Source organism: Athalia rosae, chromosome 2 (genome assembly GCF_917208135.1).
Source record: "Athalia rosae chromosome 2, iyAthRosa1.1, whole genome shotgun sequence".
Lineage (NCBI taxonomy): Eukaryota > Metazoa > Arthropoda > Insecta > Hymenoptera > Athaliidae > Athalia > Athalia rosae.
Genome location: NC_064027.1, coordinates 20750716 through 20768057, shown reverse-complemented (window position 1 = coordinate 20768057; position 17342 = coordinate 20750716). Strand labels below are relative to the sequence as shown.

At 31.5% G+C, this 17342-nt stretch overlaps 1 protein-coding gene across 42 annotated transcripts in view; it reads right to left on the bottom strand.

Annotated features, from left to right (window-relative positions):
• The window catches only part of LOC105689356 (longitudinals lacking protein, isoforms A/B/D/L), an 84155-nt gene that overhangs the window by 41498 nt on the left and 25315 nt on the right, over positions 1-17342 (bottom strand). The window contains exons 7-8 of one of the 42 annotated variants that reach the window (XM_048651314.1): positions 1741-2409; positions 1222-1396 (exon numbers count right to left, since the gene is read on the bottom strand). The exons of 20 other annotated variants lie outside the window; for them this stretch is intronic. In XM_048651314.1, coding sequence (XP_048507271.1) covers positions 1751-2409 — 659 coding nt within the window. In that variant the 3' untranslated portion in view covers positions 1222-1396; positions 1741-1750. Of the gene's footprint in view, positions 1-906; positions 1397-1740; positions 2410-2624; positions 2918-3022; positions 3685-3826; positions 4118-4846; positions 5257-5498; positions 6104-6355; positions 6637-7244; positions 7714-7841; positions 8318-8497; positions 8831-8960; positions 9859-10229; positions 10675-10991; positions 11403-11573; positions 12663-12913; positions 13393-13778; positions 14267-14526; positions 14917-15402; positions 16019-16092; positions 16309-16597; positions 17200-17342 lie in introns of those variants that run through there. 21 more of the 42 variants (XM_012406273.3, XM_012406312.3, XM_012406313.3 and 18 more) reach the window with 21 other exon arrangements.

The following is a 17342-nucleotide window of genomic DNA, read 5'->3' as shown; positions in this document are numbered from 1 at the left end:
AAACTGACGTTGACCTTCAAATAACCTTGAGCTCATCCAGCAAATTAAAAATTAGAAATGCTATTACATTCCCCGAGGTAAATGCCCTACCTTGTATATATGTATATTTTTCTATCGTCATAAAATCTGAACATGATAAAAATTATCCGTCTTTCGTTTTCAGTAATATTGATGAAATTATTACTGTGGGATAATTTGCTGATGTTTTTTTCGTATGTGTTTGAGTAAATTACAATTAAGTTTAGTTTTTTTTGGACAGAACGGGCATTGATATTTAGGTGGTTGTCCACATTCTTCTCTCATATGTCTCGATAAGGAACTCTGGTACATATATACATTTCCACACATTTTGCAAAGGTGAATTTGACCCGCTGCTAAAAAACCTGAAATAAAGAGAAAAATAAACAAATGAATAACATTATTCTAATTATTTATAATAAATAATCACCTATACTCTGATTGTAAAATTTGATTTCGTACTGTCAAATAAATATTATTGCAACGAATGTTACCACATATATACCATCATGTATATTATACTACAAAAATGTTTGTGTTATTTGTATAAATAATGTAATTTGTATTTGAAATCCAAAAACAAAAGGTTTAAATAAACAAATAAATAAATAACTTTAAATTCAAACACAAATTAATTATTTTCTATTTTCGTTATTGAACATCTTTAAAATAAACACACATCAAAATTGGTGCAATGATAAGCCATAGATTATTTTGGACGAAAATGAAAACAAGAAAACTATTATATTTTCTCATACTATTAGTTGTACAATATGTATTAAGCAATAAACGATCCTTCTTTCTTGATTTATGATACCTGGAAACAAAAATCTGAAAAACAAAACGGTATAGTATGATTCGAATTATATTATTATCATTATAACCAAATTAAATTATTAGGCTTTTATTATTTAACTATACAGTTGAAAATTGGAGATACATATTATAGAAATTTGTATACTCTGCACAAATCGTCGTCAATATCCGATGAATAAAGAATTTTCTTCAATTAAACTATACAATAGATAAGTATATATATGTATGTAGCTACCTGTGATCTATCTATGGCTGACATTATAGGATAGTTAAATGATTATTGGTTCTGTAATTAACAGATGTTCATTATTTACACCTTTGATAGCTTTTGTTTTTATTTACCCTTATTACGTGTTTGATGATGGTATTTTGAAATTATGTTGTTCAGCATGATGTGCAGTTAATATGAACGCCTTAAATGCAGCAAATGGACATAACGTGCATTTAAATTGTGGCGGTTCGCACTTGTGCTTCAAGTAGTTGCTCCACATCTTGTAAAATTTACTGCACTTGGTGCATGTGTACCCAAGTAGCTGTTCACCCATATACATCTTACGGTAAGCTGAAACAGAACAAACAAATTAGGTATTGTAACAGCTGGAAGATCCTTAACAACTATATCGATTATTTATTCATATTTAAAAGTAACAAAAGTATCATAATAAGTAAATAAGAACGAGTCATTGAATATTATTCAGTTTCTTCTTATATATCATTCTGATGTACAATAATTATTTATTCATTGATTTTTTTACGTCGTTATTGATATTATCGTTATGTTTATCAGCATTATATTTACGGAGCAGATTTGTATAATACTAAGATTTTTGTGTCGCCCTAAAATTATTCTAAGATTCTTTTTTTTCAACACGAAACATAACTTCTTACGTATGGGGTTTAAATTACGTTTGTATGTTTATTTTCGTTTATTTGTTGATTGTTGTAGTCGTTTTTTTTCCACAAGACTATTGGTGATGTGTCTAGGACCCTTCAAATGCCTTACAAAATTTCCTCTGTATCCGGTACGATAACCACATAGATGACACACGAATTTTTTTTTATTCCTTGGTCCACATTCTATGGCTCTGTGACGTGACAAAGACGATGCCCATAAATATGCTTTGCCACAATCCCAACATGAAAAAACACCATCTTTAGATTCGTATTTATTAAGCTCTTTGTAACGTGGTTTATATTTAGCAATTGTTTTCCCAAAATTGACATCCTGCTGATGGATAGTCATCGAGGAATTATAGTTCGGAATTGCAGGTGCAGAAAAATGTTCGGATGAACTATCACGACATTCACGTTTATGACGACTCAAGGATGTGGCCCAGCGATAGCTTTTTCCACAATTGTTACATTCATGAATTAATGGTTCTTTAAGATAACTTTTTGGGGATTGATTTTTATTCGCAGATCTCGTCAGCATTACTTCACGGGCGTTTGATACATCGAATAAACTTGTCGTCGCATTGGTTTCTGGCACTTTAGTATCTATGACCTCGATGAAACTTTTGTCAAACATTTCGTTTGAATAATCTTCATCTGGTTCTCCGACGTAGTTGTAAGATTCTGAAACATAGAATTTTGAGACATCGTTATTGGAAAATCAAATAAATATCCAGTTTTCAATCACTAAAAAATAACATGTCGAGTGCTAAAAAGAGGGATTAATATTCAGTAAAAACGCTTTGAAACATTTCTTCAAATTTACATATTCATACACTCCATTGATATAACATTTACATCGTTATGGTTAGTATTACTATTATCGGTAAAAATAGGTAATATTGAATAAAATTTTAGTTAAAGTGATGTCGTTTTTTGTGTCTATCCATACACCACTGATGAGGGGTTGTATAAACGCAAAAGCTGCACTTATATTTTGGTTTAGAATTAATACATTCAAATTTTGTATGCCTCCATAGGGACCTGTGAACAGCATATGCCTTTCCACAGTGTGAACAAATGAACGGTTTTATAGTTTTAACAGCAGATCGATTGAAATATCCCCCAACATGTTCTAAAAGTCGATTATTTCTTGCCCATCCATCCTTCGAGTAAATGTCTTGGAAGAATACTGAAACAAGAACAAAGTTTGAGATCGTTAAAAAAAGTATCGTTTTTAAAACAATATCATTCACCATTATATTAATGGATATATTTATGTACATCATCTAAAAAGTTTTATGCCTAAATTAAATTTTTTCTTTATTATAAAATATTCTACATTTAATGTATAACACGAAGAAATATATCAATATACATGTCTGTATGTATATACACACACATATGCATGTATATTGTATGTGCCTCTACAGATGTAACCGCTTGTATACAAATACATATATCATACATATGGAACAAAACAAAAAAAAGATCATAATATATTTTCATAATTTGTAATCGTGTTGTGTTACAAATTATGGAATGTTTGCATGTGCCTCCTTATGCAGTATTTGTAGTTACTACGAAAATTGCATAGATTACATTTGTGTTCAACAGCACCTGAGTTATGGATGTTTCTTATGTGTCTTTCCATATTTGCCTTGTAAGTGCTACTGTAGGGACAAAAACTGCACGTAAATGGAGAATTCATAGGATTTAATTTACAATGTGAGTGTACGTGCTGATTGAGGGTTGTTCTGTGTGTAAATGTTTTTTTACAGGAAACGCAAGCATAACGTTTCGAAGTAGTCGTTTGTGAATTGTGTTTATAATAATTTTCCAAACGCTGGAGAGATATTTTTGATTCAAGAATCTTTGAGATAGGTTTATTGGCCAAAATTTGGTCTTGCGCGTTCACATATCCTCTCAGATTCCACGATCCTCCTTCCTTTGCATCGCCTGAAACATAGAAAAGGAATATTTTGATAATTAGTTCGAATCGTAGGTTGAAAATTTTTGATTTTCTTTCTCCCATTATAAGTCTAATGAACATGAATTTGAACGACAATTACAGGGTTTGTCATTGAACTAAAAATCTATGTATATTTACACATTTATATTTGTTTTCTATGTTTTTACAAAAATCGATGATTTTTCTTCAATCTCATATGGATTTTCATGTGCATACGAAGCGAACAATTTCGATTTGTTCTGTAATTGCACAAATTACAGAAAAACATTCGTGGATCACCGCACTCGGAGTTCACATGTCGTCGCAAATTTCCCCTTCGATTATAAGTTTTCTCACAATTTGGGCAAGTGAAACGCGGCGGGTTTCCAGTTCCTTCAACGTTCAGACTTCTCCGAAGTGTACGAAAGGGTGGGTTGAACCCTAAAATAAGAGAATTATGTACATTAGTGGTTTGATAATACGAAATTCAAAAACATCAAGGTTGAAAAATATCAAAGGTTCACAAAAATCGTATTCAAAATAAGCATTATTTTCTGATATTGATACAGCTACGGAACATATCATTCAGACTTCAACACCTATTTTTAAAAAAATATAATCAAATGTGAAGAGCGACTGTTCTTAAACGAGCACAAAAAACGTCAGGGCCTTATTGTTTGTCGTTTATTTGAATAACCCATAGAGAAAAATATGCTATGCATATATATATATATACAGACAGAATTTCTAGAAACAAAAAAAATAATCTTAGACGTGTTGCTGCGCTTTGGTTCTTTTTTTTTTCTTTATCTCGGCGCGAGCATGTGTCTTTTGCAGGTGATAATGCAACAGCGTTGACAGTCTTGCTTTATAACTGCAAAATGGACACGGATAAAGCGGTTCTGTTTGGCAATAAAAGTTCATATGTTTTCGCAAACTATTCCAATCACTGTAAAACTTCCGACACTTCAGACACTGCAGCGATTTCTTGCATTTTTTCCATATTTCAGGGTCCAAGCTGCTACAAAAAAACGGTCTCCGAACTGCAACAATAAACATTATGTATTATGTCTCATTTCAATCAAAAAAATGTTGAGATCAATCCTACCAATTAATACTGAGAGTCTACTGACAGGCCTTGTAAAACTGACAATATAATGAAAATTAAACTATTTGTCAATCTAATTTATTATAACAATTTTATCCTTATAAGTAGGTTTTACAATTTCATGTGTAGCCAACAGATCTATATCTTCAGATACTTTTTTCTTTTCTTTTTGAGATATACAAATATATCTATGTACATACATATGAATATGTATTACATAATTGTAAACGTAACCAGGTTCAATGTTTCGTTAAAATATGGCTTTGTAAACGGCAACGTAGTCTAGCTCGATACGTGCAATAAGGACAGGGAAACATTGGTTCTACGCCACAAAAATAATTCATATGTTTTTGTAGATTTCGATCGTCGCTGTAGCGTTTTCCACATTTTAAACAAGTTAATGTTTCTTGGCATTGCTTCCATGTCGCACGGTCCAATAATGTACAATACAGAGTTGGTAATTCAACGCTTACTGAAACAATAAATGAATAAGAAAAAAATTATAAATACATGTTTGTAGATACATCATCGTGATACATATTTTGCTGTAAAATTATATTCAGGTATTGGATAATAATAATAATAATAATTATTATTATCATTATCAGTATCATTATTATTTTAGTCTTCGTCAATTTCAGCAGTGCTACATTACGATATTTGGAAAATTTTAGCGTATATGTGTTAGCACCTGTAACTACAAGAGTTAAAATGGTCAAATCGATATATATATATATATATGTATATGAATATAAAATGAAACAGTAAAAATGTGATGTCAAGTACACAAAACAATGTCTGTGTGCTTTACAAAGCATTCATTTATTTTCTATCTACATGTTCTTCTAGATAATCGCTACTTTTTTCAGCAGCGTTTGCAGTAACGTTATTCCTATGAATTGTTTTTAAATGTCTCAGTAAACTGCAACGCTGTGAAAATTTATGACTACAGAACACGCAATAAAATCTTCTTTTGACAGTGCATTCAAATTTTTCATGTCGCGAAAGATTTCCTGATGTTACGTAGGATTTTCCGCAGCGTAGACATTTCCAATTTCCAGTTCCGCTTTGCTTTTTTCCACAACCAGTTCTCTGGTGACGACGCAAAGTAAATGACTGTGTATAACCCTTTCCACAGCTTTTACATACGAATGGTTTGTCCGTCGCAGCATCCCAAGTGAAATCTTGAGCATAAGATCCTTGCGTTTTATTTAAATCGTCGAGATAGACGGTAGGAAATTTTTCTTCGCTTTGGGATGAATTTCCGTACGACAAGTCTGGTATGTACACGTATGCAGGGTAAGCCTGATCAGCACTATCTGAAAAAGTAGAATTGAAAAATTATAGTTGGTGAAAATGAAAAATATTTGACACGAGTTATCATTAGTTGGAATATTTATGCGAATATGAACGAAGATTCTACAGAAAATGATTTTTTTTTTTTTTCCTATCTCAGCCTATGATACGTTATTTCATCCTGGAAATTACATTAGTTTGAAATTTTATTATTATTCAGATCCTTGCACAGAGGTACAAATAATACAAAATTATATATGTTATTAAACTAATAACAAATAGGTTTTCAACTATTTCCGTGGTGGTACAAAAATGCTGTGAATTTTCATAAGATGTCGACGTAGGGCAATATTTTGGCTAAATTTCTTTTCGCACATGTGACAGTTGAAATTTTTTCGACCACCGCATTCAAATTTTCTGTGTTTGATTAGACTATTTTTTAGCTTGTAAATTCTACCGCACTGGAGACATTCTAGGGCACATTCTTCTTTCGATGAATAATTCAGATGCCTACTTCTTTGAAGAACCATGTTTGCGGAGTTCAAAAGGGCTTCACCTGAAATAACATTATAACAGTGATTATTTTAACTGCACAAAAATATAGATATAATAATACAATAACAATGGTAATAATAAGAATAATAACAGCAGCAACAATAACAGTATAGAAATAATAGTGATGATAAAATAATAACAACGATTATGAGGCTGTTGATAATTGATATCAAATTTTGGGAACAAGGAATGATGAAGACCCATTTGCTTTTCTTTTTTTCTCAAAAAATTTTACGTCTACGATATCATATCAAATTGACTGTATTGCGAGGGTTTATCATAACAAAGGTTGCTTAAAATTAATAACATCTTCTATTCCATGTTTAGAAATTAAATGTCGATGTAAGCTTGTCTTTTGTGTGAAACTATAGTTACAGTAAAAGCAGATAAATTTTTTTATTCCCCCACACTCCCATTTTTCGTGTCTTCTTAAGTTGCACAGCATCGTGTAATTCCGTCCACATTGCCCGCAAGAATACCGCATCCCTGGTTCCAGTCCCAATTGTTGCGGGAGACAAAAACAAACAGAGAAGAAAAATCACGTTAATTTTTGGTCTGCATGCCACGAAACGAGCATGAAACCTATGCAAATGTTGAAATGGTAATACATAGGGTTTCAATATATTTATTTTTGAAGACGTAATTTTTTTTTAATACTTATTATTACAACAATAAATTTCACTATTCATTAAACATATATATTATAAATTTTCCGAATAATCTGTGTAAGAGGTGGGAAACATGTGGGTGGAATTAAAATGAACGTCCATTTCTGTCAGTACATCTGAACTCGAGTTTTGGCCCCTAACAGAATCCGAGGGATGATCCCATTTTTGATGTCGAGCAAGAATATGTTTCGTCAGGCTCTCCTTGTATTTCGTTTTATGATTACAGAATGAACATTGAAATTTCGGATCAACCCCGCACTCGAAATCATAATGCCTTTTTAAATGGTGTTTATGTTTATATGTTTTTCCACACTTTACACAAGCGTGTAATTTTGCGTCCATATCTCCACTTTTTGACGAACTTATTAATATTTGCCTTCGAGTCATATAATATCCGTACTGCATGTCCACTGAAACAAAAATTTATTACGTTTATTAGTAAAAGATGTTCCGAAAAATAAGAAACAATTGAGCGATACGCCGGATAGACTTTTTTCATGATAACAAGGGATGAAAATTTGATCTAAGATAGGTAAGGTTTACAATCACTTTTTTGTTTCCGTATTATTCGATACACGCAACCTCTATTTTATTATTTTACCTAAAATTCGAGTATTTACAATTAGGCAGTTCACTTAATCAAAGTGTAATTACCACATGTGCCATTTATCTTGTCGATCATAGAAATGAGTGGATACATTATTACAATTTAATGAAGATTTTAAGAATTATAATTTGGCAATCGAGGCGTGAATGTTTTTTTTGTATGATGTCTCATGTGTATTTTTAAGTATGTTTTATACGTAGAACGATATGGACAATATGAACATTGTAAACTAGGCTGTTTTCCGCACTCCTTTCTAACATGTCTAATAAGTGTATGACGTTGATGGTAACGTCTATCGCAATTCACACAAACAAACATTCCTTGGCCTCTCATTTTTTTTTTCCTTCCGTCATTTGAATTTTCCACAAATAGCGAAGATGGAGTCTGTTGTGCGGTAGGGTCGAACTCTGAAATCAGATAAATTCTGTTTTGTAGCATTCGTTCGACTGACGATAGCTAATAAGAGAAAAAGAAAAGAAGAAAAATTGCGAAACAAGTCTTTACATGGATATAACATTTTTGGAAGAACCAAATCAAAAATGAGAATAAAACTGACGACTACAAATGTATAATGAATATTCTAACACTTACAATTAGCATCAATTTATTTTACAAACATATTATACATAGCTCTGCACAGGCAGCAATATTCAATAAATATTTCAATTGTTCTTTTCTATCTCCATCAGCCTTGATTCATGGAACTGGTAAATTACGATGTATATGTAAAACGTGTTTCGCTATACTAGCTTTGTATTTACTATAATGTGGGCAATATGGACATTTGTGTTTTGGAGCCTGTCCACATTCTACAACCATATGACGACGAAGTGATCTCTTGAATTTATATCTACGACCACATCTTGGACATCCGAAGAGCCTCACTCCCATGACCATAGAATGATCTTCTATTCCCCAATCTGTAAAATTTTGTTGAATACATTATTAGAAAGGACCTTGGGACACAATAAATAATATGACTTGTTGATACCAAACATTATAAAAATATGTGAAAACAAAAAATATATTATACCTATGTACAAAATGTGGTCAATTAGCAGCTCGCAAAATAGCTTAATTAACTATAACAATACCAAAAAATATGTTTCATTGTATTTAATTCACTGTTATGTTAAATTTAAAGAAAATCTTTGTTGTTAAATTTTTTTTGTTCGGCATTTTTCAGAAAAAATTAAAAAAAAAAAAGACAATTGAACTCAATAATACATGTTATTTATATAATAATTAATCGTGGTTATCATCTATCTATGATTTACAATCAACGCATTATCGCAGGTGAATATAAATTATTACGAGTAAATATGCATGAATATTCACTTAGTGTACATATTAGGTGTTCAGTTATGTACTGGCATTTCCGTTAAAATATACACAATATTCTGTACAATCGTCAACTATACAATTTTCTTATTTTTATAATTAGGTATTTTTTTCATTACTTTTCTTTTTATACAAATAAATAACGAAGCACGGCGATAATTTTTTTAAATCCCATCTATATAATCTACATATATTATCTATATGCACACGTACAATTTATATTGAATGATAACAATAATCATAATCATGATAATAAAAATAATAATAACAATAATAATCATAATCCCTGTTAAATGTCTATCTATAATTTATTGAAATTAGTTATCTGATTTAAACCGTCCCTCTGATCCTTTATCGAGCAAGAAAGGTCCGTTTGGTGGCAAATAGTAATCGGAAATGGTTTTAGAATGTCGCCCGTTTAAATGAGTATTTAAACTAGACTTATGTTTTGTTCTGTATGGACATAAGGGACACTGGAACTTTGGTTCTACTCCACATTCATGTTTAAGATGTCTTGCAAGACTTGAGTGATAGTTGTACACCTTCCCACAGGTAACACAGGGGTACGTTATCCGTTGAAAGTTTAGAAAATCCAACATCTTTGAATCTGTAATGATAAATTTGAAAAATTAGCATAAATTTTTGTATAAAATAAAATCAAAAGAGATCAAATTATATATGGTCATGTGCATTGATGATATATATAAATATACATAAAATGATCACAAACATAATGGTTATTGAAAAAAAAATTGAAAAAATGTTGCTATTGTTGTTGTTAATATTACTATTATCAATACAGTTGTTACTGATATGTAAATTTTTTTCTTTGCTCAAAATTCTTTGAAAGCAAATACAACAAATTTTCTGTTTATCCTTTTAAATACTTTATAAACGTGTTACAGACGCAGGAATACATTAGAAATTACATCAGCTGGATTAAATTTAAATGGGGAACACAGAAAAGAACAAAAACAAAAAATATGTATAATACATCCAAATGAATTTTATATAACATTTAAACAGATATTCAAATATTATTTGATATTTATTGATTTATGAACTCTGGTTATATGAGATTTGAGATTGGATCGCCATTTAGTCCGATAATCACATAGTTGGCATATGATATTTGCTTCTTTTCCACAATCCAATCTTAAGTGATTTACGAGATTTCGTCTCCAATTGTAAACTCTTCCGCAACGTTGGCAAATATAGTTTCCGGATATTCTGGCTTTTCTACCCTTTTTTTGCCTGGATAATTTTCTTTGAATGGTATTTTCTGGTTCTGAATTTTGGACCGATCCATACGCAGCTTGTTCATTTTGAATGTGTGAAACGGCTGACAAATAAAGAGACGGAAATTCTCCCTTGGTAATGATTTGATGATTGTAATTTTGCCGGTTGATTTCACCGTGCCAACCTGTAACAAAAAAAATACTTATTCAACAACTCATCGTTATCAAATGAGTGTATAGAACTAAATTCAATTGAAACTGTTCAACAGGAATCTATTACTGCAAAAATCATTATGAATCGATTATATTTATTACAAAGTAGATGTCATTCACATATATGTATACGTTATCGTAAAGCTGGTTTTGATCATGTAAAAAGATTATTTTATTTACAAGTCATTACAAGTTTTTTTCCGATATAATGTAGGTACGTATACAGATTATGCTTAAACATAAGAATCTCTAGTGTTTATTCGTAGATTATATGTTATTCATATTGTTATTATTTTTTTTCTTCATTAAATAGTCAATATTATCTGTTCAGCTACGTTACGATAACAACACCAAAGTGTTAGCGAAGAATTAAAAATATCAGCCGTCGTGACATTATAAATTAAAAATTGATGTCAAGTCTTTTACAAAACATTATTAAGGTCGATCGATATAATTAATATACGTACATGATGCTTTTTCTTAAAAATTTACTTGATGTTATGGACAGTGAATAAATGTTTCAAAAAGCTAGTTTCTATTCTTGATTTGTACGGACAGAACTGGCATGAAAAGTGCGTTTCACAAGTGCTCATTCCACATCCCATTCGTAGATGTTTTCTCAAGTTGGATGCCCATGAATACATTTGCCCGCAGCGTGGACAAACGTGAAGTCTTGGTCTCACAATTGGGAACAAAGGATCTGTAAAAATTAACGATTGAAAAAATTTATTCCGTTGAAGAGTAGACCATTACCACACTACTAACAAAAGATTGATGATATGGTCTTTTCATTTACGTATTTTATATTTTTTTAATCATTGTATTCAGAACATTATTCATTAAATCTAAGTATCAAATAACATTCGATGCATGACAAGCTACTTCAATTTTATTATGAAAAATAAATAGATAATAAATTGGAATATAACAGAATAAACTTTGAAAATAAATATGTACTTAGAATTATATGTATACGTTTGCAGTGTATATTTGTAACATTTCGTTAGATTCGTTTTTCAAGATCGTTTTGGTTTGTTTTCTCTTTGACCTCAGAATGACAATTACACATTGCATTCGGAATTGATCTTGATGTAATAATGAACCACGATTGAAATGAAATAGATAAATAATTAACAAAATAATGAATTAATGCTAAATATACAATCAATTATAACATTATATATATATATAATTATATATAGATGAACTTGTTTGTTCGAATTTCTTTTATTATTTGCTATTTTATATATATTAAAACATGTAATTACAATCTTGGTATTATTATGTATACATAGATTCTCTGCTATTAATCTAGTTTGTTGTATTTAGTAATTTTTTTAGCCCCCCCTTCCCCCATTTTTTCTTTCTGAACCTCCAGATCATTATATCTATTGAATAGATATCTATTGAAGAATAGAAATCGAAATAAAAATTAGAAAAATATTACATTGGGTGTAAAGGCCGTAAGAAAAAAAGTTTTTCACGAAAATGGAGCATTGTTGCATGAGCTGCAGAATTGTACCATCTGCCCGTCTCCTTACATCTGTGCGAAGAGTTCGACTCTCCGTTCTTGTGTTGCAGGCGGTAAATTGAATATTCTTATTCAGGTGTGACGAGAAAAAAGAATAATAGTAATATCAAAATTCGAATATCAATTATCCAAAATGAATTCTAGATATATGCTTTTGAAGGCTGCTCTTATATTTTGTACGATGTGGACAATAAGGACAACATTCTTTTGGTTCCTTCCCACATTCGATTCTTAAATGGTTCTGTAGATTTCTCAACCATTTATAACCTTTGCCACATTTTGGACATTCATAGCAGCCCGGTCTTCTATCCACCCATTTTGGTGATGTTTTCAAATTTGGTGTACCCTGCCTGGCATATATTCTAGTTGTTGAATTTTGCGGCAATCGACTACTTCCTAATTGACAATAGGGATGCCACGACTTGATATCTGCAACAAAAAATCAAAACAACAAAATACTTTAAAGAATTTGTTCGAAATACAAAGAAATTAGTACACATTTATTGCACATATAACATCATAGGTCTGAGTTGGTACTTATCATTATATTACTAATGATATTCAGCTTAATTTTCCGTTGAAACAGATAATTTATCATCATTTTAGTGTAGCAAGTTGGTTGTTTTTGTTTTTATTTTCAACACATCGGCGCAAATTTTGTCACTTGAATTTTTTTCTTTTCTTTTTTGTTTATTTGATATAAATTACAAGCTTAATGCCAATAAAATGGGGGGAGAGTGAATGAAACAAAACGAAATGGCTCGGGGGGGAAATGAAATGACATGTTATTGAATTACGCAAACGGCGAATGAAAAACACCGTGTTATTTACAAAGTAACATCATACTAAATAGTACTGGAAAATACGTTCATTCCAGGATGATTTGTACGAATATGTTGATAAAGATTTCCACGTTGTTTTGTACGATGTACGCAATATGGGCATCCAAATTGTGGTTCTTTTCCACATTCATGTCTTGTGTGTCGTAACAATGTTGCTCGATGCTGATAACCCTTGCCACAAGCTTCGCAACGGTATGAAAATTCGATTCGTTGTTTCGCCAACCACATTGTTGCGAGATCTTTGATCATTGGCATGGTTGGATACATTCGATACCCGCCACCCCGTGATTTAGGCACCGCTAAGCGTCCCAGTATGGCTGAAAAATAGAAAAATCAAATATCTGGTATTAGGACTTTTAATGAGATACGGTACTTTATTATAACATGTAAAATATGTGAGAGCAAAAAAAAAATTTTCCGCATTGTTTGCAATTACAGTCTTCTTTGAAGTTGCATTTTGTTGTTGACTTTTTTTTTCTTTTCTTCTTTCATTTATTTATTCATATATTTTTGTTTGTTTGTACACAAAATTAAGCGGTTGCTATGGACTATATCCGAATTTATGAGCGAAAGCATGCTGCTAATTATGTTGAAATCATCGTATCTGATTCGCAGACATTTCTATCAATTAATTTCTATGTGTGTAAATTGAGAACAAAAACAGAAGAAAAAAATCCAAAAAAGTATATATTCTAAATAACGATGTGAGTAGGATATATTTATTGGTACAATTGTCATGTTTTCGAACTGATTTCTTTTTCTTCTCGACGTTTGGTTTTTTTTTTTTTTTAGTTTTTATTTCTTATCCAATTGTTACAGATAATTAATTATAAATGGGGGAAAGGAAATCATGAGAAAAAAACAAAATCAGTCAAATTACGTTGTGAAAGTCGCACTATGTTCTCAAATCAAGCGCGCAGACCTCTTGACCAGGATGTTTTCTTCTTATATGACAATAAACGTAGGAAGTTTGTTTGCTCCTTAATTCACAATAAGGACATTGAAATCTTGGTGGATGTCCGCAATCGTAGTTAACATGTCTGTTTCTGTTCCCTTTGCATGTAAATCCACGTTTGCATTTCGGACAATGATATATACCCTTTTCACTTTCCGGAAAACAACTTGACATCGTTCTAGCTAAACGATCATTTTTCTTCGTATTACATAACGCTTCGCTAGATGCAGAGGACCCTGAAAAATGAGCAAAAATTTTTATCAGTAAATGTGATCGAGAAGAATATATCTATCTACAATTATTTTGCAAGTCGAAAATTTGTCTTTCACCTTCAAAAAGAATACAATTTAAATTTTCAATTATTCCACTGTTTCTAGTATTTAATGATCAACTAATTCGCTTTTATTCAAATTTACATAAATAATTCAATACAAATATTTTTGTATATTTTTTTTTTTAAATATATACATGACATGCGAAAATAGGGGTGTTATGTTGTACATTTTTTAGTCGATGTCATTTATTTTGATTTTCTATATACAATTTTTCTTTATTAAATTTTACATGGAAGTTTTCCCTAAATCAGTGGATACGCTTGTCAAATCTATGCAGTATACGGCTACTCCCGTATGTCGATTTCTAATATGTTTGTAAATCGTGTGTTTTCGTTTCGACTTAATACCACAATGCGGACATTGAAATCTGGGAGCCATTCCACATTCATATTTAATATGAACCCACATTGATTTTGATGATTTGTAGGTCTGTCCACATTTTGGACAGTTCACATTAAGAGTTTCAGATGGAAATCCACTACGCCGTCTTAAATCGATGTTCGCAAATGACGACGAATACGATGTTCTCGATATTGCGAAGCTCTGCACATCTGCAAAACGAATAATTAATTTTTATACCAATGTAAAATAATTTTTTTTCTTCTTTCGTTGTTTGCTTTATTTTTATTTTTTTTTTTTCTCTGCAATTTGCATCCGAAAATTCTTTCTATCCTCTCCTTATTTAAATAGCATTAGTCAACAGAGGTGTCTTCAGAAAGCGATCCGTGACTACTAATTAATTTAATAATAATAATGATAACAATTCTAAAGCGAAGTAATTAGCTATTGTATAAAAAGCCGCAAGACTGTCGGTGAATTAGGTACCAGGGGGAAAAATGACAATAATTCACCGCAAGTAAGCGGCGAATTTCATACATACACGTGCTATTACATTTACACTATATGAAAATGATGGTTACTAGGGGTTGATATTTGGAAGTCTCCGAAGAATGTGATTCGTCCGCTGAAAACTGTTTTTTGGGGGGTTTTAGCGGTCCCTGATTCCATTCTCGGCATCGCTATAGGCATATGGCACATTAAAGGGATGAGAATTATTATTACATATATAATTGTTTCTCATGTACAATATATTTCTTACATGTAACATAAATAATAAATATACAATTATTATTTTGAAAACCTAAGTATCCAAAGACTCGTCCAACCGAATAAGGATCAACGAATGGTACCGACGGGACGCTTATATGGGTCTTCGCCAGTTTAGGGGTTGATCATAGTTTGTCAAATTAACCCTTAGATCACCGGGATGGTGTCTTGTTTCGAGTTACGAAGTGTCGGCGATCCGAGGGTTTGAATTCCAGTAACTTTTTCACGTCGGTTTAAAACATTGTTGTGGTAGTAGAACATTATTAGTCATAACATCTGTACAATAAAGGGTCGAGTTCTTATGGAATTTTTTAATATGTTGCCAGACTTGAGGTCTCTGTCTTAAACGACTTTTGCAATAAGGACATTCAAATCTTTGAGGTACACCACATTCGTATCTGTAATGTCGGAGCATGTGGCTTCTTCTTTTATAAAAACGTGGACAATTTGGACATCCATGTACTTTGTCGCTCTCAGGATAAGTCGTGGCCACCTGTCTTCCATCGTTTTGTGGATTATACCAACTATCGTCAATAATCCTTCTCCCTGGAAAAAAAAGTGAAATCAAATTTATTCCCACTATTATGACTGTGTGGTATTACATGTGATATGTTAATTACAAGAGAATTGAATTAACTCAATTGCAAATTCGATGTAACAGACAGGCTGATTTAGGTGTATTCGTCTTATATGTCTGTAAAGATGATTTTTTCTTTTGTTAACGTGTCCGCAATATGGGCAAGCAAATCGAAAATTATGCTTCGCTATTCCTGGGGTTGTCAAAGTTTTCCTTTGGTACGGGTACCGCAATAATCTGCCATTTGACGACGACATACCTGTTAACATTCGAATAAAAAGTTTTGCCTGTTAGTTTATCCAACAACCACATGAATTAAATAAATCAGAATCATATATACATGGACCTATATTACAATCCAGCATGACACATCATACAAACATTAATTATTCTTTCACCAATGTTATTGAATTAGTAAACGACGAATGAATAAATGGATAAGTAATGATAATTAGTAACCATAGTTAACGTTAAACTGCAGTCACAAATTAGAACTGCGGTTGAAGTTTTTTTTTTTTTCTTTTTTGTTCTCTCAACAATTACTGATAATCATTGGACTAGTCGTTAGTTTTATTTTTACCCCTTTACAAATAACATGTATTCATAGATTATATATTTAGATCGTATGATAAAATTTCATAGCACCTAATGAATTTCTAAAACGTTGGATCTATAAATTATTAGTTCGTTCGTTCTTGTTTTCAATTAAGAATTTCTTATACAATCGGAATTATTTTTATCGGGGAGGGTGAGCCAAGAAAATATATACAAGGATGATTTTGTTATTCATCAATAAATATCTACCATAAATTAAAGTACTATAGAAATTAAATGCTTTCTATTATTCTCCCATTGAAAGTTCCTATTTGAAAAAAGAGAAAGCAAAGAAAGGATGCAATTGCATGTCATAGGACATACATTTAGAATAATTTTTTAACTTTAACAGGCAGGTGGGGATGCCACCTTCTTATGTGCCTGTAAACGTTCGATGATGAATTGTCTTTTTTTTGACAATATGGACATGAATATCGTGGCATTCGACCACACTTGTGTCTGATCATATCCCACATCCTTCTGTAGCCAGCGTTGCACTTTGGACAGATATAAGCTGTTATCGATGTTCCATTTGTCCAGTCTAGCAATTGATCATCTGAAAAAACAAATATAAATCATCTTACGGTGTGTATATCTTTCTTGTCACTCTAATAAGATCCAACCAATTAATTGTTTCATCGTCATTGCGGTGTAGTATTAAGGGCTTGTCAAATTTTTAAAGTGAAAAGTATATGATTC